Genomic DNA, 23653 nt, shown 5'->3' with positions numbered 1-23653 from the left:
GTGTAGCACTGCCAATTGCTTCGAAGCTGTTGAAATAAACGCCTGCAACCGTTTCCACGCCGTGTGCCCTGCATTTCAAAGTCAAACCATCTTCACTGACAATATTACGTTGTAACTTTACCATGCGACTTTGTACAAGTAAATATTCGCGTTACATTCAGGTTTACCTTCTTTCATACAGCTATATGCGCACAACTTGTAGGCCCTCCTTATCGTACCCCACCTTCCGCGTTTGTGTCAGACTTTGAACTAAGATATTGTGTTTCTTTAGATAAATCCGTTGCCCATATATGTTTTAGAAAGAGGTACTGACCACACTAAACAGTATTACCGTTGGAACCACGAATCCATAACTGGCCTAGCCTGTGCTTCCAATCAACGTTGCCTCCCATGTTGGTTGATTACTCTAGTTGTTGCTGCGCATTAGTCCTGTACACGGATCAGTGAGCATTTCGGTGGTTTACGCAGTATGAAAAAAATATATAAACATTTGACTATCTGCACCTTTCTTTCCCAATCAGCATTTTCGCCCAATCAGCCACCCTAACGCCAGCAACAACGCTAGCGCTAGTTTCGCTTTCGGTTGTAATTGGTAGCCAAAGCAGAAATCAAAGTCGGCACATTCCGAAGTCATAGCTGGTTCTCGAATCGGTTGTATCTATCTGTCGGCATCGTTCAAGCAAGCCTCCTGCAGGTTCCAGCACGATGAAGGGATCCCCAAGCAAGGTATAGCCTCAAACTTTTTATGGCTTTGCCCGGAATAGTGGAACTGCGTCAGTAATCGTGTACCGGATGCAATACTAAGGTGTTATACATAGGTATTAATTCGTACAGTTGAAAATCGTGCAAGTGTACTCTGAATGAGTGTCCGGCATCATCATTTTTCTTTTTCTGCGTGCTCCACAACAAATATTTTTGAAGGCCGCTCATTTACTGTGGTGCTTTCGCGACAATCGTTCGAATAAAATCATGTATATATTATATTTTACGTCTCAGTGCCGCGCCTGCATTTGTGAAGCGCGTGTGGCAGCTTTCCCGTGCCTTCTTTGTCGCCAGCTGCATTTAATGTTCCGCTGCAACCGACACGATGTGAAGTCGAACTTCCGCTTATTTTTATTTTGAAATTGATGCGTGCCGCTTTTATTCACGCTGTTCAAGGCGGAGTCGTATTTTGTTGGAACGTCCATGTTGTGTAGGACGTGTTTCGCTTTCTTTCCATTTTAGATATGGCATCTCCTATTTGTTTTACTTTATCACATGTTTAAGGGAAAGAGCAGACATGTCGACCAGCAAAAGTTCAATAAGATGGTTCGCAGAGCATTCTTCTCCCTACACACATAAGTGTCCTAACAAAAAAAATTCGATCAGTATGACGCACTTGCTGAAGAAACGAAATTGCTGCCCATGTGAATATTTTGTTTTCGCTTCTTTGCTTGCAGACCTATTTGATCAACCACATTTAGCTTTTTCTGAATAACATTCTCGAAATGTCATTGGTTTGCGGTACTTTATTTTTTTTTATGAAATTGTGCAAATGGGAGTATGCTAATGATTTCATTGTCAGTGTTGTGCTAAAGTGAAACACTTTTGGGCTAAAAGGAATCGGCAGAAGTATCTTGGAACATTTGCCACTGACTGTATACACTATGCGTCACCAAGAAAACATGTCTTTTGCAGAACGTTGGGCAATTTGTTGTTTGTCGCTTAGCTCAATGCGCCTTCAATTTCTTTCTTGAAGACTGTATTTTTATTTTTAGATAGTGCTGTGAGATAGTTTGTTTGCCCATGCTGCGCTGTCTCTGTGTTCGCATTCTTGAAAACAGCTATAATTGGGTGATGTGCTGAAAACAATTTAGTTGAATGTCTGTAGACCTATCTGGTCTATTCCAGTGTGTATTCACAACAAATTGTTCGGTAAGCTAAGAGTGTTTTTTATTTGCTGTCTGATTCTTTTATAATCTGCTGCTTTAAAGGCCCCAACTTGCTCGTTTCGTCTAGTTGTGCATAATGCTGCTAACTTTCTTGTCTGAGTTTCTTTTCTGTGATGTTGCCACTGATTCGTGAAGTAAAGCCAACCACCTTTTTATTTTACAACTTTCTTCCCTCACAGTCTGAAGAGCTCAAAGAGAAGGGCAACCAGTGCCTTAAGGAAGAGAAGTTTGCAGAGGCCATCTTGCACTACACAGAGGCCATCTCAAATGATCAAGAAAACAGCATTCTCTACAGCAATCGCTCAATGGCCTTTCTGAAAATGGACCAGTTTTACTTGGCTTACGAAGACGCCAAAGAAACCATCCGACTCAGCCCAGAATGGGCTAAGGTGGGTCATCGTTAACTTGAAGTGTGTGTTCTTTCACTTAAACTCGTGCACAGCTAAAATTTATTATATGTTAAGGGTCACTGCACTGTAACAATGTCATTTTATGTGCGTCCTAAATGTTCCAATGTACGTTAGTTTAAAATTATTGCAAGCTACGGTCACCAGCGATCAGAAAAGCATATAACCTTTTTTTTCTTGTTCCAACCGTATCACTGTGTAGGGTTATTACCGCAAGGCAGAAGTGGAGTTTAAGGCCGAGCACTACGAAGAAGCGATGGAGTCTTTTCGCGTAAGTATACAAAATAGGAAGCATATATCACTCATCCTCACTGAATCGTGTATGAGCAAGCACACTATGATTGGCCTTTGGTGTGCCTTTACAGCATGGTCATGTTTATTCTTTGCAGTAGAGTCCACATGAATTCACATCGATACATACTCATCAATACTTAAGAGCCACATAGCGTCACTGTTTGTATGTCGCCATAATTTCAACGCCGAGTTTTCTGAGGTCTTGCATTGCCCAGGATATGCCCAGTCACCAATGCTGTATTCCTGTCTTCCTTCAGAAATCATTGCAGTTCGGAGCTGATGAACCCAAGGTATTGGACCAGTTGAGGAAGGCAAAGCGGGAGTTGGAAAAGCAGATCAGAGGTAAGAATGGTCACTGGTCTTGAGTGCGACGCACAAAAACACAGTTTCAGCCTCCTAATTTCTTTTTAACTGTCCTGACAAATGTTCAGCTACAGTGAAATATGATGGAAAGATTCAAAAGCAGGGCTATGAATATAGTACTGTGTACAATTAGTGCGAAATTTCATATTGAAGTGGCCAGATGTTGCATATGAGTACTGTGAACAAATTTGTTTGTTCATGCTACGTATCACTTTAAATAAAGTTTTTTCTTCGTCCATTAAAGCTGCAGTGAAATATGATGCAGGAATTTAAAAGCAGTCCGTTAATCTTATGGATATGCTGTACGCAATAACCTTAAAATTTGATATTAAACTGGGCACACATTGCATTCAGGTGCTGTGAACAAATTTAGTGGTTCATACTACTAAAAAGTTTTCATTTATCAATTTCTTACATTTTTTTGGTCGAGCTGCTTTATTTCCACTTGTTATAATAGTATTAATAGCCTGTAAAGTCGCCTTAGCAACAAGGAATGTCACTGGAACTATCATTTTCAGAAGTGCTCTTTGTGAGCTCAGCAAACACTTTCTTCAGCAGCGTTTGTGTATCTGTATTTTCTCCATCCTCAGTAGTGGAGGAGAAAGAGAATGCTGATGAGTTATGCTTAGAGAAAAAAAAAACTGCTGGATATTTCATTTAGTCATAACTGTAACCAGTGGTGTACCAAGTACCAACTCTTTCGTGAGTTGGGGGGCAAGCCAACCTCACTCGTCAACAGGATATATATATATATATATATATATATATATATATATATATATATATATATATATATATATATATATATATATATGTTATGGGAAGGAGACTGTATTTACAGCCGGTTAGGCGAGCAACGCCAGCCACACAGATTAGCTCGTGCCAGTCTATCTGCTTTCTCTTCTTCAGCTCCATGCACTGGCACGTAGCAATATATATATATATATATATATATATATATATATATATATATATATATATATATCCCTCTATGCTTGAGTCCACTGATTTATTCATCGCCACCTTGCAAGCTGCCAACATCGCTCCAAAATACGATACGCAAGGCGAATCAGGTTGATCGGAAACTACGGTAAAACTAAAACATTTAAAAATATTCGTCACAATCATGGTCTGAGAGCAGCCATGATGCTATTGCTTTTCGACGAAAGAAAATGATTTTCCTGAAGCTCTCTCATTTTCCTGAATAATTTTTCAATAATTTAAACTGTTCAAAAAATGTTTTGTTTGTTCCAATCGATAACTGCATCAGCCAGTCACCGCAGAATACAAGCATAAACAATTGATGTAATGATAGAGGGCCCCTGTTCAGTGCTAGCCTGGAATTAAATGCCAGAGCACAAAGCGGGAAAGCGTCGCATAGGTTAACCGCACCACAAAGAATATTCAAGGAAAATCGTCACACCAGACACGCTGGAAAAATCACTATATTGTAACATTCCCTCGGAAAAATTTCACTTCATCGTAACAATGTAACTGAGTGATTACTGTGGTGAACAAAAATATCGTCTTAGTTGTTCGTTTCCCTAACGTGCAGCCAACAATAAGCACTGTCAAAAGAGGGGGGCCTAGCCCCCCCCCCCACTTTTCTCAGTGGGGGGGCTAGCACCCCCCTCGTTCGTCCTGGCTGATACGCCTATGACTGTAAGGAAACGTGTGTAGTATATAGTAGTACACTCAAATCTCGATATAACGAACCTGGATATAACAAAATATTAGCTATAATGAAATAAATGAACGATAGTCTTGCAAGAAATTTAGTGCTAGGAATAAACTTTATAACGAATATTTGCATATAACAAACTTATTTTCGTTTAAGATACAACTTTGTTATAATGAGGTTTGAGTGTGCTACATACGTTATTTCTGGAATGGCATTAACAGAAACAAGAAGTGTTTACAGGTGTTGGTCTCAGGAACGGCCAAATGAACTCGGCAAACTACTGAGTTTTATCAAGATGTATTGTGTCAGGACTACAAAAAGGAGAATGAAAGAACAATACATCAATGCACATCTTTGCTACTAGTTAAGACAGGAAATGGAAAATTGGCAAAATTTTAAAGGCATAATAGCACCTCAATGTGAGCCAGGCCTTCTGAAGATAGATTGTGCTGGGTATGATAATAAATTCATAATGATTTGTGGGGAAAGAGGGGAGATGTGCACAGTTGTATTAATGGCTCTGCTGTAACCAAATGTTCTATTCTTATAACGAATACATTGAAAAGTTCCTTTTGGGTTGAATAGATTGAATAGCATCTATCTGGTGCCATAGCTGCAGTCACCTAGCAGCCATGGCAAACCACTGCTGAGCACGGGGTTGCTAGTTCAGTTTCCGGTGGTGTTGGCTCCATTTTAAATCAAACACAACTACTTGTGCAGCTTGTGTAGGGTGCACAAGTCACATTTCTTGGTTTAGATTGTTCACTACAAGTCCTGGCATCATGTTTTTGCCTGTTCGATAAAAGCCTTTTGCCAACAGCCCGTGAAATGTGTCCATATTGCTGTTGCAGCTAGCCTTCTGAAGGCAAGGTGTGCACATGAAATGCATATCACTGTGTTTTTTACTACTTCTGGTTCTTTGTGAAGCAAACTAAAGAGTGTGTCTTTCTTTGTTTAGGCAATACAGATTTATATAAAGATACAATGACAGTAAGGCAACTGTCAGCTTTGCACAGTGAACAGCATATCAAAGTGGCAAATGTTGCTGCTGCTGAAGTTACCTTAAAAAAGTAATTAACAAAAACTTGCAAGTTTTTTTTTTTTTTCACTTGCCGAAGTAGTTTCACTTTACTGTATAGTTTACTTATGATATTGATTGATGCCTTATTGCCTTAACCCTAACCATCTTTAATAAAAATGCATATTGTACGAATATAACACCTTGTACAATAGTTGTGTTGCTTATCGGCAGGATGTGAAAGCACATGCAAGCATTAAGAGGAGATGCTACTCGAAGACATTTTCTTTTTTAATATTCACCCTAGAGCAATAAAACTTAAGCTGTTTATGGAACTTTTTATGCTGATTTCAAATATATAATTAGTTTTCTGACAAGTTACGTTTAGCTCTGCGACATGACAAAGTGAAAACCTTAACCCTTTTGCCCCCCTCTTTTCATCCCTGAACTTCTGCAATTTTTTACCATTCATAGCTCATAATGCTTCAAATAAAGTGTATAGTGCAACTAACTAAATAGGAAGCACATACAAAATATGTAATACACGTGAAAAAAAATAGACGTAAAAAGTCCATATTTTACCTACCCTAGTAAAGGTATACATAAAATTTTTTATCATACAATAAAATATTGAAATTTAAACTAGATAATTGCATTTGTCGTACTTTGAAAAAAAGTTTGGCGAAATCTCTTGAAGATCCGAGCACTAGAAGTGCCCAAAAATGGAGGGGCACATAGGAAAAATGGCAAAATTTGTGTTTTGAGAAAAACGAGTTTTAAAGTTAAAATTGAGTTTTTATTTATGAAAGATATTAAATCAGATGAAATTCGCACACCAAAAAGAACAATCCTTCTTGTAGTGGCCACTGCGACTAAATTACGCCAGCACCGTGAGTTTGTCCCTCTCGGCTTTTTCGAGTCGACTCCTCACAGACATTTTGCTCACAGACAAGGCCATAAAACGCTTGCCAAACTTCCGCTCCATCTGGCAAAGCCTTGTACTGACTGCAAGCTAGGAAGAAGTTCGACAAGACTGCGAAATCCAAACTAAGTCCAGTGTCATGCCATTTTGCAGCCATGCTTGTGCCACATACCGTCGTACATAATGGCAATGTCGTCCCTGTAAGTTCTCTCACTGCGAGCTCTTTCGACCTCTCAAGATTGGCACTGACGTCATCCATTGCTGCATCACGAACTTTCTGGCTGACGGGTGTGAATGACTTTTGATGCATTGGTTTTTGCAAGCCAACAGCTGCCGCAAATCGGACCAGCTGCTCGTAGCCTATTCCTACAGAGCTCGCCGCACAATGGCTTTCACTTACGAGCTATGCTTTTTTCATTCATAAGAGAGATAATTACACGAGAAAAGCATTGTTCAGCTGCGCTGCTTGACAAGACATGGACCCTGCAAATAGGTTCCACAGCACTTACAGGCGCGCAGCGGCCAATGACGGTCCCCGATTCGTACCATGTGATAATCCAGTCGCGGCGCTCGAAAAACACGCAGAAGAGTGCTTCTTCTTATTATTTCTTGTGCTGCATCAGCGAGAGAAACTATTGGTATTTGAAGAGTGATGCTCGACTCTTCGACTCGTGCGATCAACAATGGCTAGGGGCGGCGCATTATCGGTGGCAAGGTGCTCGAAGACTGCGCACTTTCGACCTTTTAACAGGCACCTTGTGCTCTTTAGATGCAATTTTAAAGCATTTCCAGTTAAATCTCGGCCTGTATTGCTTTTTTCATAACAGTAGAGGTACTAATCTTATCAGAAGAGGCGAAAATAAAAAATCGGTAATTTTGAGAAAAAAAAACTCGCGTTTTTTGACCCGCATCTCCCCTTAAAATTTAATGTAACGTATGTATATTTTTCAACAGTGGACAATCAAATTCCCTGGATGGGAGCTGCAACAGGCTTTGTTCTAGGTGTGCTTCTTGTTGTCTTTGATGTCGGCATCCGAGAACAACCCTTTCTTGTGGTAAGTAATTTGCATTTTTCGTCAGCTACTTAAGTATTGCATTTACAAAAGCAACATAACTTTATAACATCATGAACATCTTCAGCCAGTTATTGAAAATCAGCCAAAGTGTGTTGGCAGGCTAATTGGCTTATTATGCTAAGTTTGACAGCATGACTGAACGCGAACAGGGTAAAACATGCACACATACGTGCAGCGCTCTCTGTGTGTGTGCGTGTGCGCGTGAATGTGTGTTAGTGTGTGTGCATGCACGTGCAACAAAGTAGAGCATGCTCATGCACGAACACACATGCACACACTTTGTTTGTGTTTAGTTGCGCAGTTCGAACTTGGCATAATGAAGATCAGCAAAGTCTGGAAGAACACGTAGGCGGCTAGATAGACATGTAGATTAATAGCTAGGTAGACGTGCTCAATTTACCTTTCACCCCAGAAATGCTTCGTATTTCAAAACAATATCGTAAATGTAACTTCGTTGTAAGCAAACTGAACTCAAAGTATTGCACTTATACCCGCCCATTCCTCTGTCTCTCCCTTTTCTATACTGCGTAGTTTTGTAGGACACATGATATACCATGATATACACATGGCTCCTATGCACAATATGCTATATAAGCTTCATGTCAGTTCATTCTCTTGTTTCTCCATTCGTTGATAGCCCCCTTGTTCTGCTTGCTTCTGAAAGTGACTAGATTACCATTCATTATACCAGATAAAGTGTTCGCTCACTGCTTGGCTATAGGCTCCTTGGGCCTTCTTTATCTGCCTGTGTAACAACAGACACGATTATCCCATCCATAATATCTGATAACATTTGACCGCATCATGGTGCTAAGGACCTCCCATGAAATGTACTTCTTCATTGTGAAGTTGCCACGGTGGTTCAGTGGTTACAGTGCTCCGCTGCTGACTTGAGTTCAGTACTGTGAGTTCAGTACATATATGTTTCGACAGAGGTGATGTACTAGAGGACCACGTACCGCATGATGTCAGTGCACCGTAAATAATATCACGTAGTCGAAACATCCGGAGCACTCCACTATGACGTCTTTCACAGTTCGAGTCAATTTGGGACATTAAGTCCCATAAACCATTTACCACTTTCACTATGTTATTGAATGAACTTTCCATTGAATTTCTTCACCTAACTGCACCCAGTTTGTGTAAACACTGCAATACAGAAAGATGAAGTGGCGTGGCATGACAGATGTTCACCGTAGTTATCCTTAAACTGTGCCCTGATGTCATGGGCTACTGACAGCCCCTGCACGACTGATCCTAGAGGTGTTTGTAATCGTGTTCCTATTTTTCTTTTAGAATCCCCTGTGGATGACGCTTGTCGTAATGGGGGCATCAATGGTCTGCTACGCTCTTGCCCGCTTTCACAAGTAAGCAGATTACTTGCCAGTGCCTCACATAGAAATCTTTTTGAAGGGCCCTGCAGCAAATGTTAGCCACAGATTTGTACTGCAGGTAAAATTAACATGTTCCTCATATCATCATGAGCTGAATGCAGAAATAATTATGGAGTTTAACATGTGCAAACTAAGATTATTCTGCCTATAAATTGAATATTAATGCAGGAGGCCCAGTGTGGACTTTTGCTACTTCCCATCACAATTCGCATTTCATTCACTGGTAGCACAAGCAGTTGCCCGTAGTGGCTTTGCCACAATAGCTTGTTGCTGCCCTCTCTGACAGATGATTTACCTAGGCTCACCACTGGTAGGGACATCTCCTCATATTTTTACCTCTTCTTTCTTAAGTACTAACAACCATTGAAGAACCACAGACAGTTCTCATTGGCTGCGCTTGTCTTCGGTAGGCATGTTCTCCTAATGCCTTTGCAGCACTCGGTGAAACGCATTCCTCCCTCACTAATTTTGGGTAATCGGCGGGAGGACAAAAGCATGTCGTGTTAGTGTTTTGTTCGCTGAAAGTTGCATGGCTAATGCACTCTGACATACATAGCTTTGTAAATCTTCAAGTTAGGAAGGAAATGGTGACGGACGCCAGCAAAGTGAGAGAGGGCCGATAGAGAAGGCAGTTGTCAGTACTTAAGTAAAAGGAATACATTTAGAGACTACTCCCAGTGATTCTTCAACCATAACCAGGGCTCTGTATTTTTGGATAAATCTAAAAAATTCAATATACTCTCGTTGGTACGATACTCGCCATTTACCAACAAACTCTAATGCTAAAAGTGAATATGACATTGCACCATTCTTTTACAAAAGGGCATGTTCCAAGTCGTCATTGATGTATCGGCCAGTTTGGCCGATATAACTTTACCTCAATTCAGCAGTATCTCATAGACTGAACCCATCGCACATTTAACAAAGTACTTGTCACACACAGAGCAGAGTCATCAATGTACCCAAAAACCGGAATATATGTCGCCCCCCAACTTTGAATATCTGAAAATGAAATTTTTATGTATTGCAGCGCACCCTTGCTTTGATAAATACCCACACAACCAGCTCTACTGTGGTGACAATTTTTTTTTATTTTGACACTAATCTTATGTAGTTAAATGCCAGAAGGCCACTAAGTGCTGTCACTCAGATCATTGGAACTTCAGTCCGACGACGTCTGTTTCCCACTAGTTACATCCCAGAGTGCATCGTTCTCCATTCCATCCAATGTGTTGCCGATGCAGCATTTGCGGAAAGACCTGTGCACCATTTCTTCCAAGAGAGATTACCAAGCTGACGACACTCGGCCACAAAGGGTCGCGAGCGGTGGACGTTGTAGGCGGTCAGCGGGGGATCTTGGGATTGTTGCCCAGCATCCACTCATTGTAGAGCTCGCGCATGCGATCTTTGAAGGGTTTATTGAGCACTACGTCCAGTGGCTGGAGGATTGATGTAGTACTCGATCGTGGCTGGGATCATGCTCTGGTGTGGCGCTTTTTGTTGAGAACATGTTGAGGCATTGTCAAATGTGGATGATAGCACCGTGCTCCCTCAAGTCCATGCCATTGTTAAGGTCTCGAGAACACTGACGAAGAATGCTCAAGCTGACAACAAAGGTAGAACCGTGAATCTGTGTTTGTGTCGTGCAAAGGCCAAGTGGGCCAGCAGCATGTATTGGCCTGAGGTTCCAAGGCATCGTCACTTTGTTAAGGAGGGCGGCCTGTTTTTCACTTATTATAGAAAAATCCGCACTCATGTTCACTGAAGCACTGGCTTTGCGACCGTCGAGCAGCACTGGAATGTCTAATGAAAACTTTGCGGAACCAGCTGGTGTGTTGTCAGAGAAAATCGCCGCGGTGATAAGGAGAGTTACTGGCACAAGGGTGACGAAGGTCTGCTCTGCTGAGCCACATAACCTTCAATTTCAGGGGGCCGCTGACCAAACCTGGGTGGCAGTGAGTTCGCCACAAATCGGGGTGGTCCAAGTTGTCGGTAAAAGCACTGTCGGTACACGTGCCCAGCTTCGCCACTGTGGAATTGGAGGGGATGTCGATCTGGCGCACACCAAACGTCTGATTTCCGCTAGGCCAGACAAGGTGCGTTGTAATATGGGGCTACTTGGACCGTCTGCAGCATGGCTGGGGCCATGGTCGGATGCGTAATTGTAAGTGTAAACGGCTGCCGCAAAGCTTGAGGATACTACATGTGGATTAAGTCACTGGGTTGTTGGTAATCCCGCATGAAAGGCGTTCTCTTAAAGCATGCTGGACTTCATCTCGCAGAATGCCGAACATTGAGAAGATCGTGGGTCTGCAAGGGCGTGGACAGCTTCTGAAGTTCTTCGCGGATCACTGAGTGTATGAGCTCTCGGAAGAAATTCCTTTGGCAACCAAAAGCTCTCGAGTAATTCGTGGTTGAAGCGTTGACATGCCGTTCGCATAGCGGGGCCCAGTGCCTTAGAGTGCTTTCGACAGTGAAGGCTTTTGTGAGAAATTCTGACACAGTCTTGGGCGGACTGCGCGCAAGCCCATTAAAAAGCTGATCTTTCACCCCGCGCATGAAGTACTGTACCTTCTTTTCTTCTGGCATGCCGTGGTCAGCTTGGTGGAAAAGACGTGTCATGTTCTTGACATACAGCGCAACCCTTTCATTCGGCATTTATGTGCGGGACTGGTGATCGCGCTCAGTTCTCTCCCGACGGTCAGGGCTGGCATGCGTCCCAAGAAGCCAGCGTTTTAAGACTTCTCATGATGTTAGGATACCTACCCGGTTCTCTTACCACACACGTGCGCTATGCAAATGCTTGAAATGGAGGAGCCGATGTTTGCATAGTCCCACCACTGGTTGTGCATGGCAGAAAACTCGTAGTGAATGAGCCAATCTTTGACATCCTCAGGTGCTGTGCCATGAAAGAGATTCAGCATTCGCGGTGTCAGTAAGGTGCAATGAAGCGGCGTTGTGCCGTTCATAGTGGTTGTGTTGGTGTCGGTAGGGATGGTTCGGCATTTGTATGCGGGACTGGAGATCGCGCTCAGGTCTCTCCCAACAGTCAGGGCTAGCATATGTCCCAAGAAGCCGGCATTTGAAGTCTTCCCATGTTGTCTGGGAGAAGTCCAAACTCAAGGGATCGGCCCCGGATTCTTCTGCTGGCGCAGTGCACAGGAGTGACTACCGATACAACGCTCGAGTTCTTGCTATGCGGAGAGGTGCGGGGATCGATACCCCGCACCTCCATCTGTTTGTCACGCACTAGGGGCCGTAGAGACAAGACAGGAACAGCGAAGCAGAAAGGCACGAATGTGTATCGTGAACAAAGAGCCAACACACTTTGTCATTTTTGCGCTTTTTGGCTGGCCACGGCTTGCTGGCTCATAACACCAGGCGGCAATATGTTGTACGTGCTACCTGATTATTCTACCTAACTATTGTTTGCTTTGAATTCTCCTTGAACCAAAAATTAGTTGTTGACACAAGCGTACTGACATAGAATTAAACATCGACACTCACTCGCTTGTAAGCGTAGACACAAGGTACATTAAATTTAGAGGAAAGCTATATAGTTTGGCTCACTGACTTGCTTGTGATGACCATAGTTTGTTTGCCCATTCGAGAGGACTTAGCAACTTGCTTAATAAGATAATGTCACCAGGCAGTATACATAGCACATTTGACCTGGCAGACTTCAACTTGCACTCCCTGGCACTCAAGCAATGCTGGGCTATAAACAAGCCTTCAGTGACAACACCTGAGCATTGCCTGCTCACTATACTTATGCAGTAGTGAAAGCCTGGGATAAATGGTATGCTTAGTGTTAAAATAAGTGTTCGGTCATATTTATCAAGTTTTTGCCAATACATTAACTACTGGTTATTTACATGAACGTTAAGTTAAAGTAAGAGTAGTTCTGTTGCCTTCATGTGTTTACAGGTGCATGGTTTCCAAATAGAGATACTTAGAATTGCATATACTTCTTTCTGCATTTGATTAAAATTACAGAATCCCCATAGGGGGGAGATTAAGTTTAAACGATGTACGAATTGGATGTTAATGATGAGTGGGACTCTAAAGCATCTCTAGTTTTGTGACCTCCTAGGTATCTATGCTGAATGTTGATGTGTGTGTGCATTTAAGTTGTTCTGTCATTCCTTCTTCATTTTTCTCTTCTTTCCCTCCCCTTCCACCTTCTGTCATGTAGGGTAGCAAATCGTAGGCAACCTCTCTGGATCTCTTTTGCCTTTCTCTCTCACTTCTGCTGTTATCAGTCAAAGCTGGCAGATGCTGCCGAGCTAACAAGCCAATAATCGTAACGAAAAGCCCAAAATAAGTGGAAATTTATTGAATTTACCCATTTAATAGTTCTGAAATTTTACTAAAGCACAAAGGGGAGTTGAGATAATCTGTTTCATTATTTTGTACAGTTAGAATACGCACAGCAATGAACGAAAGCAAGTAGTATTTACTTTTTAACATTTTCTCCAGGATAGTGTCCATGGGGTTGAATGCACGTGTTCTAGTGTATAATTAACGTTACTTGTTCATTGCCCGCATATGTTTGACTTCAACACTCAAATACCAGTCATTGACTAACGTGCTGTGAGGAAGAAGATAGACACATGCGGAAGCGCATTGCCATCACCTGGCTCGCTCGGGTGTTCGCTCCCTGGCTACGCTTTACCTGCTGCTGCTGCTATCTTCCCGGTCGCTGTGTACCTCAATAAACCCCCGTAACAAGTGGTGGAGCTGCTGGGTAGCGACAACCTGGAACTTCGCAGCTGGAAGCTCAAGCTAGCCTCTGCAATGCCGGATGAAGTACCAAATCAACCGCAGCAACAACCTGCTGTCGTGGTGCCCACTTTGGTCTGCCCTGGCCCATAGCGTCAACGCGACCCACCAATCTTAAGCGATACAGAAGAGGAGGGTGTTGAATATTGGCTCACTGAATACGAATGGGTAAGCGTCATCAACCGCTGGGATGACGCCGCAAAGCTCAACTATGTGTAATTTTATTTGAGCGGCGTCGCCAGCGTGTGGCATCGAAACCACCTATGTGACTTCCCAACGTGGGCTGCTTTGGAAACACGCGTGACAGAAGTATTCGGGCGCCCCGCTGTTTGCAAGCTTTGAGCCGAGCAACGGTTGCGTGGCCGCGCGCAGCAGAATGGTGAAACATTTTCCAGCTACATTGAAGATGTTGTTGACCTGTCTAACCGCCTTGATGTTGCAATGGCCGATGCCGATAAGATCAGGCATATCTTGAAAGGGATTGAAGACTGTTCGCTCCCTTTCAGATGCTGCTGGCAAAGAACCCATCCACAGTGTCTGAACTTGTCAGTCTTTGCCAAAGTTTTGATGAGCTGCGCAAACAACGCACAGTCACGCGCCACTCTCATCTACAGACGAATTCAATGTCGGGATTGGTTGTTGCTCCTGACAACTCATCTCTGCTGCTACAGATTAAGGGTTTCGTTCGTGAAGAGGTCGTTCGCCAGCTTTTGCTGATGCCACTTGTTCACGACCAATCGAAATCCCCGTTGGCGCCCCCTCTCCAAAACATCATCAGGGACCAGGTCGCCGAAGAAGTCTCGCCTTCGCTCCATCAGGCTCCGACTGCTGCTCCCCTGACGTACGCCGCAGTCGCTTCCAGGCCTGTAATGCAAGGTTACACAGCCCACGTAGTCCGCCTATTCGCCCGCCAGTATCGCAGCCTGCCTGCCCAGTCGTACAGTACGCACGAACCAACGACCCTTGGTGCACACAAGACAACTGTCCTATTTGTTTTCATTGTGGCCTTGTTGGACATGTGGCCCATTACTGTCGCTTTCGTGCACCACCTATCTTCAACAGTGTGCGTCCACCATGGGTCACGTGTACGCCACGTCAACCCCGCCGCAGTTATTCAGACAACTACGAATCTGATCCTACCTCCCAGACCCCACCCTCCTCTCGCCGTTCACCTTCTCCTCACCGCCGCTCCCTTTCTCTCATGCACCGACGGCGGAGCCCTGTGCGGCAGGAAAACTAAGTAGCGCAATTCAGGAGGCGAAAATTTCGGTTCCGGTGAAATGCATAAGGCCTCAAATCTCTCCCCAAAACCTTATTGAAGTCACTATAGAAGGAACATAGACGCTATCCCTTGTCGACACCGGCGATGTCCTTTCAGCAATTGATGCCCGCATTTGCCGCCATATCGAAAAAGTCACGACGCCTGTTTCTAAATTATCCCTTTGTACAGCCAACGCGCTGCATGTCGAGCCATCCGGTGCCTGCACAGCCCGTGTCGTCATCCAGGATCTTCTCTATGTGATCGAATTCATTGTGCTGCCATCTTGTTCTCACGACGTCATATTAGGGTGGGGTTTCCTCTCTACACATCGTGCGATCATCACTTGCGCCTGTGGTGAACTCGAGTTCCCATTTTCGACAGGCGTCATCAATGACAAGGACACATGTCGCAAAATCACAGTTTGTGACGACACCATTGTGCCTGCCCAGTCTATTGTTCTTGTCTCCATCTCTTGTGACTCTGAAGGCGGCAACTCAGTGCTTTTCGCACCGTCTGCACTTCTATTTCGCGGCCAATCACTGCCATTGCCATTTGCCGTTTTCGAGTTCATTCAGGCGCCTGTGTGATGTACATCACCAATCCATCGCCTGAGCCAATCACTTTGCGCCGCCGGGAAACTTTCGGCAAAGCCGAGCCGCTGGGGTCATCTTCGATATTCGACACCATGAACGACCCCACTGATATGGCCACCCTCGAGACATCAACTTTTCGGCCACTACCGCGATCTTTCACACCAGATTTAGCCAATGGCCTTACGACGACACAACGAGGCCAACTTCTTCGCTTGCTCGATGATTTCTCTTCCTCTTTTGACTGCTAAGCAAGTGCACTCGGGCGCACAACGACTGTTTCGCATACTATCGACACCGGAATCCATGCGCCCATTCGACAGCGTCCCTACGGAGTATCGGCGAGTGAAAGGCGCCTTATTGATGACCAGGTGAATGGCGTGCTTAAACGCGGTGTCATTCAACCTTCCAACAGTCTCTGGGCCTTCCACCTGTCGTCCTTGTTCAGAAGAAAGGTTTCACAATACAATTTTGCGTCGATTATCGCCGGCTTAACAAGATTACCCAAAAGGATGTGTACCCGTTGCCACAAATTGATGACGCACTCGACTGCTTGCAAGGAGGGGAGTTCTTTTCTTCCTTGGATCTCCGCTCTGGCTACTGGCAGGTGCCCATGGCTGAGACTGACCGCTGGAAAACCGCGTTTGTAACACCAGATGGATTGTACGAATTCACTGTAATGCCATTTGGTTTCTATAACGCGCCTGCCACATTTAAACGCATGTTGGACGGCATCTTACATGGCTTGAAGTGACACACTTGCCTCTGCTATTTAGATGATATTGTCGTCTTCGCGCCAGATTTTCCGCCCCATCTACAACGGTTGCATCATGTTTTGACCTGTGTTCAAAATGTCGGTCTCCAGCTTAACTTGAAAAAGTGCCTATTTGACGCTAGAAAACTAACTATACTAAGCCACGTCGTCTTCAAAGAAGGAATTCTTCCTGATCCTGCTAAACTTCGCGACGTATCCGAGTTCCTGAAGCCTACTAACCTGAAAACACTGCGCACCTTCATTGGCCTATGCTCTTATTTTCGGCGCTTCGTTCGAAATTTCGATACTGTCACTGCACCTCTCAATGCACTTCTCCAAGGTGACAATGAACTATCTACCTGGTCAGAAGCTTGTGACGATGCATTTACGACACTTCGACGCCTGCTTACGTCTCCGCCAATTTTGCTTCACTTAGCTCCAAGCGCACGCACAGAAATTCACACTGATGCTAGTGGTGTCCGCCTTGGTAGTGTGCTCGCACAACGTGACGATGCCAACACCGAATACGTGGTTGCATATGCCAGTCGTGTACTCACAAATCCTGAGACGAATTGCACCGTAACCGAAAAAGAGTGCCTGGCCATCATATGGGCTCTACATAAGTTTCACCACTATCTTTACGGTCGTCCTTTTGACGCCGTAACAGATCACCACGCTCTGTGCTGGTTGTCAAACCTCAAGAACCCGTCAGGTCGCCTCACTCGGTGGGCCCTCGGACTCCAGGAATACGACATCCGTGTCGTATATCGTTCTGGCCAATAACACTCTGATGCTGACACCCTGTCATGCTTCCCACTCATTTGAGACGCCAACACATCTAGTCACAATCACGGTATTTTGCCACTTGACATCTTGGACATGGCGTTGGAGCAACGAAATGACCCATGGATCGCCACAATTCTAAACTTTTTGTCAAGCCCCATGAACACCCAGGCTTCACGAGTGCTACGCCGCCAGATGCAACATTACACTAACCACGATGGCCTTTTATACCGCCGTAACTACCACAATGATGGCCGAACATAGTTATTGGTCGTGCTCCGCCATCTTCGTCGCGATCTGTGCTCCGCTTTCCACAATGACCCTCAGTGTGGCCACGATGGCGTGTTCAAGACCTACACACGCCTTCGCCTACGCTATTATTGGCGCGGAATGTACAGCTTCGTCTGCCAATACGTTCATTCATGCCTCGCCTGCCAACAACGCAAACCAGCCTCGCATTTCTCCACAGCACCTCTCCAGCCGCTTTCCTGCCCAGCCCACCCATTTGATCGCTTCGGCATTGACTTGTACAGGCCTCTCCCATGCACTGGCGCTGGCAACCCCTGGATTGTCGTCGCCGTGGATCACTTGACAAGATACGCCGAAACTGCTGCATCGCCTGTCGCAACAGCCAAAGACGTTTCCTCGTTTATTCTACGCAGCTTTGTTCCCCGCCATGCGCCCCTCGTGAATTGCTCAGTGATCGGGGCCGTGTATTTCTCTTAGATGTGTTGCAATCACTCCTATCCATATGCAGAATTATTCACCGTACCACTACCACATATCACCCACAGACAAACGGATTAACGGAACGATTTACCCGCACTCTGGGTGACATGTTGTCGATGTACGTTGCGTCAGACCACTGCAATTGGGATCTTGTTCTTCAGTTTGTCCCATTCGCCTACAGCACCGCCTCCCAAGCCACCACTGGATTCTCACCATTCTTCTTTCTATACGTAGCGTGAACCCACTAGCACCATTGATACGATTTTACCATATCGTCCAGACTGTGACGACTACCATCCTGTGTCTGCGGTGGCTCACCACACCAAGAAATACTGACAGTTGGCCCGTTCTTTCACCTGCAACCAACAGTGTCGCCAAAAACAGCGTCACAACTCCGACATTCCTGCTGACCCTTTCACCGTCGACTCTCTCGTGTGGATTTGGGTCCCACCAGTTAGTGCTCCCGGCCTTTCGTCTAAGCTTATTCCGAAGTATCACGGACCCTACCATGTGGTTGCGCAGAGCTCTCCTATTAATTATGTGGCTGAACTTGTTACGCCATCTTCCGACCTTCGTCGTCGGGGGTGAGAAACAGTCCACATTAACCATCTCAAGCCATATTATGACCCTCTGATCTCTCTTTAGATCGCCAGGATAGCTACTTTTCGATACCGGGTGTTATTGTGAGGAAGAAGATAGACAAATGTGGAAGCACATCGCCATCGCCTGGCTTGCTCGGCTGTTCGCTCCCTGGCTACGCTTTGCCTGCTGCTGCTGCTGCTATCTTCCCGGTTGCTGTGTACATCAATAAACCCCCGTAACAGTGCTATTAAAAAGTGACAAATGCATAATTGTTAATTGTGATTATCAATAAAATTGCTATATCTGCTGGGAAAATGCAAATACACCCCAAAAAATATTGAAAAGCAACTGGAAAATTCTATAAGCAACTCCTCAATAAAATGAGCCCAAATCCACTGATTATAAGTGGAACTGGCAACTCTGATATTTGTGCAATCTATGAAGTAGAAAAGAAGAACGTAGGAATTATTTCCATTCATTGTGCTTTGCTGACAATTCCATCAGTGACTATATCCGAGTGCCCACTGCAAGTTTCATGAAACAAGGCTGACGTATTCTCAAAAATTGAAGTTATGAAAGTAGCTTCTGTCAACTTTTAGCAGGCTTTCTGAACATTTACTTGTTTGTTTTGGCAAATTTCTCTATAGGTAATCTTTGCTTGTTTTTTTTTTTTCTCTTTAAAACAGGCACACACTGCAGAGTCAACGAAAAAGCCTGTTGGAACCACCACCAGACATCTTTGGAAGTAAATACTTAATGCTGTTTTTCTTAATCAAATGTTGTTTCAGGCTTTGAATTTGCACAAAGTTATCAGGGTTGGGCATGCATGAGATTGCATAAAAACACATCTTCATCTTTAATTTGATTGAAGTATATCTACATCATCTGGTGTAGCAGCAGATTATTCATGAGTGCAGTTCTACGACTCTTAGCTTTACTATACTTATTACGACCTTGTAAGAACGATACAGCTTTTCATGTTTCCCTGTATAGCATTTGTCTTCTCTGAAATGGTGCTATCTTACTGAAGTCAGTAGTATAAATTTCAGGATTATAAAAGTCAGGAGGACACGATTTTTTATTGTAGGTGTCCAGAATCAAGTCCTTTCTCAACTATAATGCATCTTTTGAGCGTGTGTTTAAATATTTGTATGCAATCTGTTGGAAGTTAGAGAGAACACGGCAAAATGAAATAGGGTAACATGGCGCTCCCAAATGCTTGCTTCATTGTGGACAAGTCCAAACTGTCTTCAGCAGGGAACGGGTTAAACACTTACACTGTACTTACAATAGTGGTGTGCTACATACACCATCGAGTAGATAGCTAAATGTTTTAATCATTATAGGGTACATCGTACTTGTGAGTTTTTAGGTGGTTATCATCACATTATTCATAGTTTGAGGTGACTATCTTTAACGGTATCGCTCTAGTCACTGGCATCAACGTCGATATTATTGCTAGGCCTTTCTTTGTGTTCCCTGTGTAGACCAATGGCCTTTTGCAGACACTGAGGCACTGCAAAATTGCTTACACAGCAAGTTATGGGGAGCAGTTAATCGTGATCACAGCACAAAACAACTGGTAGTTATTGGATGATCTACTGTAACTGCGAATACTTTGGGCTCGTTCTTGTGAGGAATTCACCACAGGTACATTTGGATTGTAATACGTTAATATGGTTCAAAGTGATGTTTCACTGCAGAGATGAACATTTTTTGCTCTCATAGTTGATTGTTTGAATATTCTCTTCCGGTTTGTCTGAATATTTGCCTCTTTTCTGCGTGGTCAGCCGTGGCCAAATGCTCAGATATATTCAAATGTGTATGTTTCTTATAAAGTTTCTTAAAGAAGGAAAATATGCCATTTGTATTCAAAATTTTGAATATTTGCACACTCCTGGTTTTTTAGAGTGAATACAGAACAGGTTGGTGTTTTATCACTTGTCTGGTGTTCTGTGGTGGTGCTTGTTGGCAGGGCATTATAAAAAACCACATTAGGGACACTTGCTAATCAAAACAATAGGGCAGTCGTGCGCATATTTGTCACTTTTTTGTCCTGTCTCTGCGCATACATACATGTGTCCGCAGTACTATTTATGGGCCTCCAAACAAGCACGGCTTCAGGAGAAAATTCAAGCTTGAAGATTCGTCACGAGGTCATAACGTCCACTAAGGCAGCAGTCAGCATTTTCAAGATTTTACATTTTATTTGAGTAAACCTGTGCCCGAAAAAAAAAAAACGAAATGTTGCACTACAAGCAATACACGCTGTAGATTGATAGCAGTGAACAGAGCGGCAATAGTCGATAATCTGATCGAAGGCAAAGCACGCCGGCATTCAAACATGTGGCATTGAACATCCGAGTGTTATTGCTGATGGTTGCATTTGTTCGAGAATAAGCTCATCTATTTGCATTTGCATGCTCAAGCCTAACACAGGATCCCAAAATAATGTGGAATGCTCCCAGATATTCTGCTGCGGTTTGCACTAGGCAGTGTCTTCAAGTGCAATGGGCCTGTAGTATAAAACTTATTACGAAAAAAGCATGTGTGACAATATGTATATATTTGAGCCGCTGGTGTTGCTTGGGCTCATACTTCAACAAGTAGTCTTCTCTTTTTCGATTCAACAACTCCCGTCATAATGAAAACTAGGCCACCTGTTGAAGCATTGGCGCCAGTGACCCCGCCTGTTCAAGAATAATTATCTGTTCTATGGCCTGGACTTTAAGGCATGTTGCGTTGACAGCCGAGGAAGTATATAGTGCCATGCACCTTTTTCAATTTTATTGTAGATGCATTGACTCACAACTAACTTTCAGAAACCCGATGCTTGGAAAATATTTGCAGATGAGGCACAGATTTGCCTTGATGACTTTTGCCTATTCTCACAGGCAGCTGTACAATGTTAAAGCAAGGACAGCTGGATATACATATAATGTACAGCCTGTTGTAAAAATAAGTAAATGCCAGTCAGGCATTCCCACCCACAGATGACAGGCTTTTGCTTTTTTTGCGATATGGTTGGCTCCTCTATTGTGTAGTCCTGGTGACCACAATGTAGCTTAACTCACAGAGACAGATTTGGAGTCAGAACTACGGCTATTTAGAAGGCTCACTAGCTACACCAACCAAACTTGTAAAACAGCCTGTAAGATATAATATCTTTAAAGGGCCAGTAAACATCCCAAGGTCCTAAAATTGTTGTAAAGAGAAATATGTGCACTTTCACTTCGTGAACATGCTGCCGCAAGACTTTTGCAAATACGTGCTATATTAAGGAAGTTAAAGGGGCTAAAACATCGCGCTCAGCTGGTTTCAAATTTTCGCGCGGTCTCGCCACCCTTCTTCTTCAGAGGATGGGAAGGCGTGGCCCGTCGTTGTGACTCCGCCCACTTTGGCACTGTGACAAGACGTCAGCGATTGACGTCATCAGCGAACTCAATCACAACACACTTCCATTTGCTGCGATACATGGTTGTTTTCCGTTTACCCGGTGCCAATGCTTCTCCGTAGCCCAGTCACTCGATTTGCAGCTGACAACGATTTGCAGCAGAACTATGTTCCAAAACCCACGCATGAATTTGGCCCGATATTTCTGGTGTTAAATTTTTTGGGAGCACACTGCCACGCCATCTGGGAGCAGCTACACAAAGCACAAACAATGCTCTTAATAGTGGGTGTGCCTATCAACATCTGGCGCGACAATCTGCTCACTCCCAAAGACTGGGTCAGTGAAGTGTCCTGATTTCGATGCATGGAGCCTATGGGGAGTTTCGCAACTTGTATGATTGAATAGCTCTATTGTAGCTGTGGGTGGGAACAGGAACCGTCATCGACTTCACTACTGTTTGTTGAGACCTGGTTTAGACCAATCGACAAGCTTATGTGCTGCATCGCACCGTTGATCGCCGAGTTGTTGTCACTGCGCATGCAAGGAGATTGGTCAGGCATAGGAAAGGAGCGCGGGAATTCTTTTTCGAAATGGAAGCTGTGTGCGGCGTGCAGCTCTGTAATATTCAGAAAAGGTGATCGCTGCGGTCTACCCTACGAATTACCAAGCTTGTTTGGGGGGTGTAAAAGAAAAGTCGGAACCTGTTCTGGTCCTTTCATAGTTGTTAGTTTTGCTGATCTTCAGAAGTACTCACACAACACTAGTTTATCCTGTTGACCTAATAAAAGGAGCGTGTTATGCTAGTAAGCACATGTGTAGCCAGATAATGACAGCTGCTGCTTGGGCAGTGTCTCTGAATAGTTGTGAGCACTGCTTTACAATCTAGTGGTTAGCCAGGCGTGATGCCGCAAGCTGGCTATGGGTGCAAGCTTCATTAATTGTGGTGCCTGTACTGGAGCACTGTGTGTTACATAAAAATGGCATATTTCTTTTTCTCTACAACCAAATTTAATGTGCATATGACCTGAGACACTCGTGACAGGAAATACTGTTCCTTGACATTGTAGGATGGTGAAAGGCACATGATGAAAGGCACAGTACTGTTATGTATGCATAACTGCATGTATTACATGCAAGTATGTTCACCAGGTGAAATGTTAGTTTTGCTCAAATATTGCCATTACATTTTATTTGCCCTAAATTCTGAAGAGCGTTTTAGTGTCCTTGTAAAGGTATCATTTCTTGCCAAACTCAGGCTTGCCAACATTTTTGCTATGTTATGTGTGTCCGACAGTGTTCTTGGAGAAGGAGGAAAAGAAGGCACCAAGTGGCTCTGGTGATGCTCCACAAGACGAGACCAAGTCAAAAACAAGCTGAGCTGTTATACAAGTGACAGTGGCGATGCCTCGAGTGCCATGAAAACTTGTATGCTGCTTTTTTTTTGTTTACTAAAAATTTCTGGAGTGTGTCTTCGGGGCACATATAAATCATTCCTAGTCACTTGAAAGCTCTCAGATTGTAATATGGAACAAAGGTGTTGGGACTGGTATGTTTATGGGATTGTCATCTTTCATTGTTGTCTTTCATTGTGTCTTGATGTGCGCAATCGCAATGTTCACTTCCTTCCTCCTCCTCCTGTTTTCTCTTGACCCCTCTGTGCAAGTTGGAGAGCCTGTGTGCACATATGGCACC

The 23653-nt window shown here is 44.0% G+C and overlaps 1 protein-coding gene across 1 annotated transcript; it reads left to right on the top strand.

Moving 5' to 3' along the window:
- Positions 1-596: 596 nt before the first annotated feature.
- Positions 597-23510, top strand: LOC119186523 (uncharacterized). The gene is made up of 8 exons (XM_037435075.2): positions 597-726; positions 2111-2320; positions 2541-2609; positions 2890-2974; positions 7571-7671; positions 8989-9059; positions 19254-19312; positions 23256-23510. The coding sequence occupies exons 1-8, from the start codon at positions 706-708 to the stop codon at positions 23336-23338; spliced, it is 699 nt and encodes a 232-aa protein (XP_037290972.2). The 5' UTR covers positions 597-705; the 3' UTR covers positions 23339-23510.
- Positions 23511-23653: the final 143 nt, after the last annotated feature.

This window comes from Rhipicephalus microplus, chromosome 1 (assembly GCF_043290135.1).
Source record: "Rhipicephalus microplus isolate Deutch F79 chromosome 1, USDA_Rmic, whole genome shotgun sequence".
Lineage (NCBI taxonomy): Eukaryota > Metazoa > Arthropoda > Arachnida > Ixodida > Ixodidae > Rhipicephalus > Rhipicephalus microplus.
Note: the sequence above shows the minus strand (reverse complement) of the source record. Positions and strands in the feature narration are given on the sequence as shown.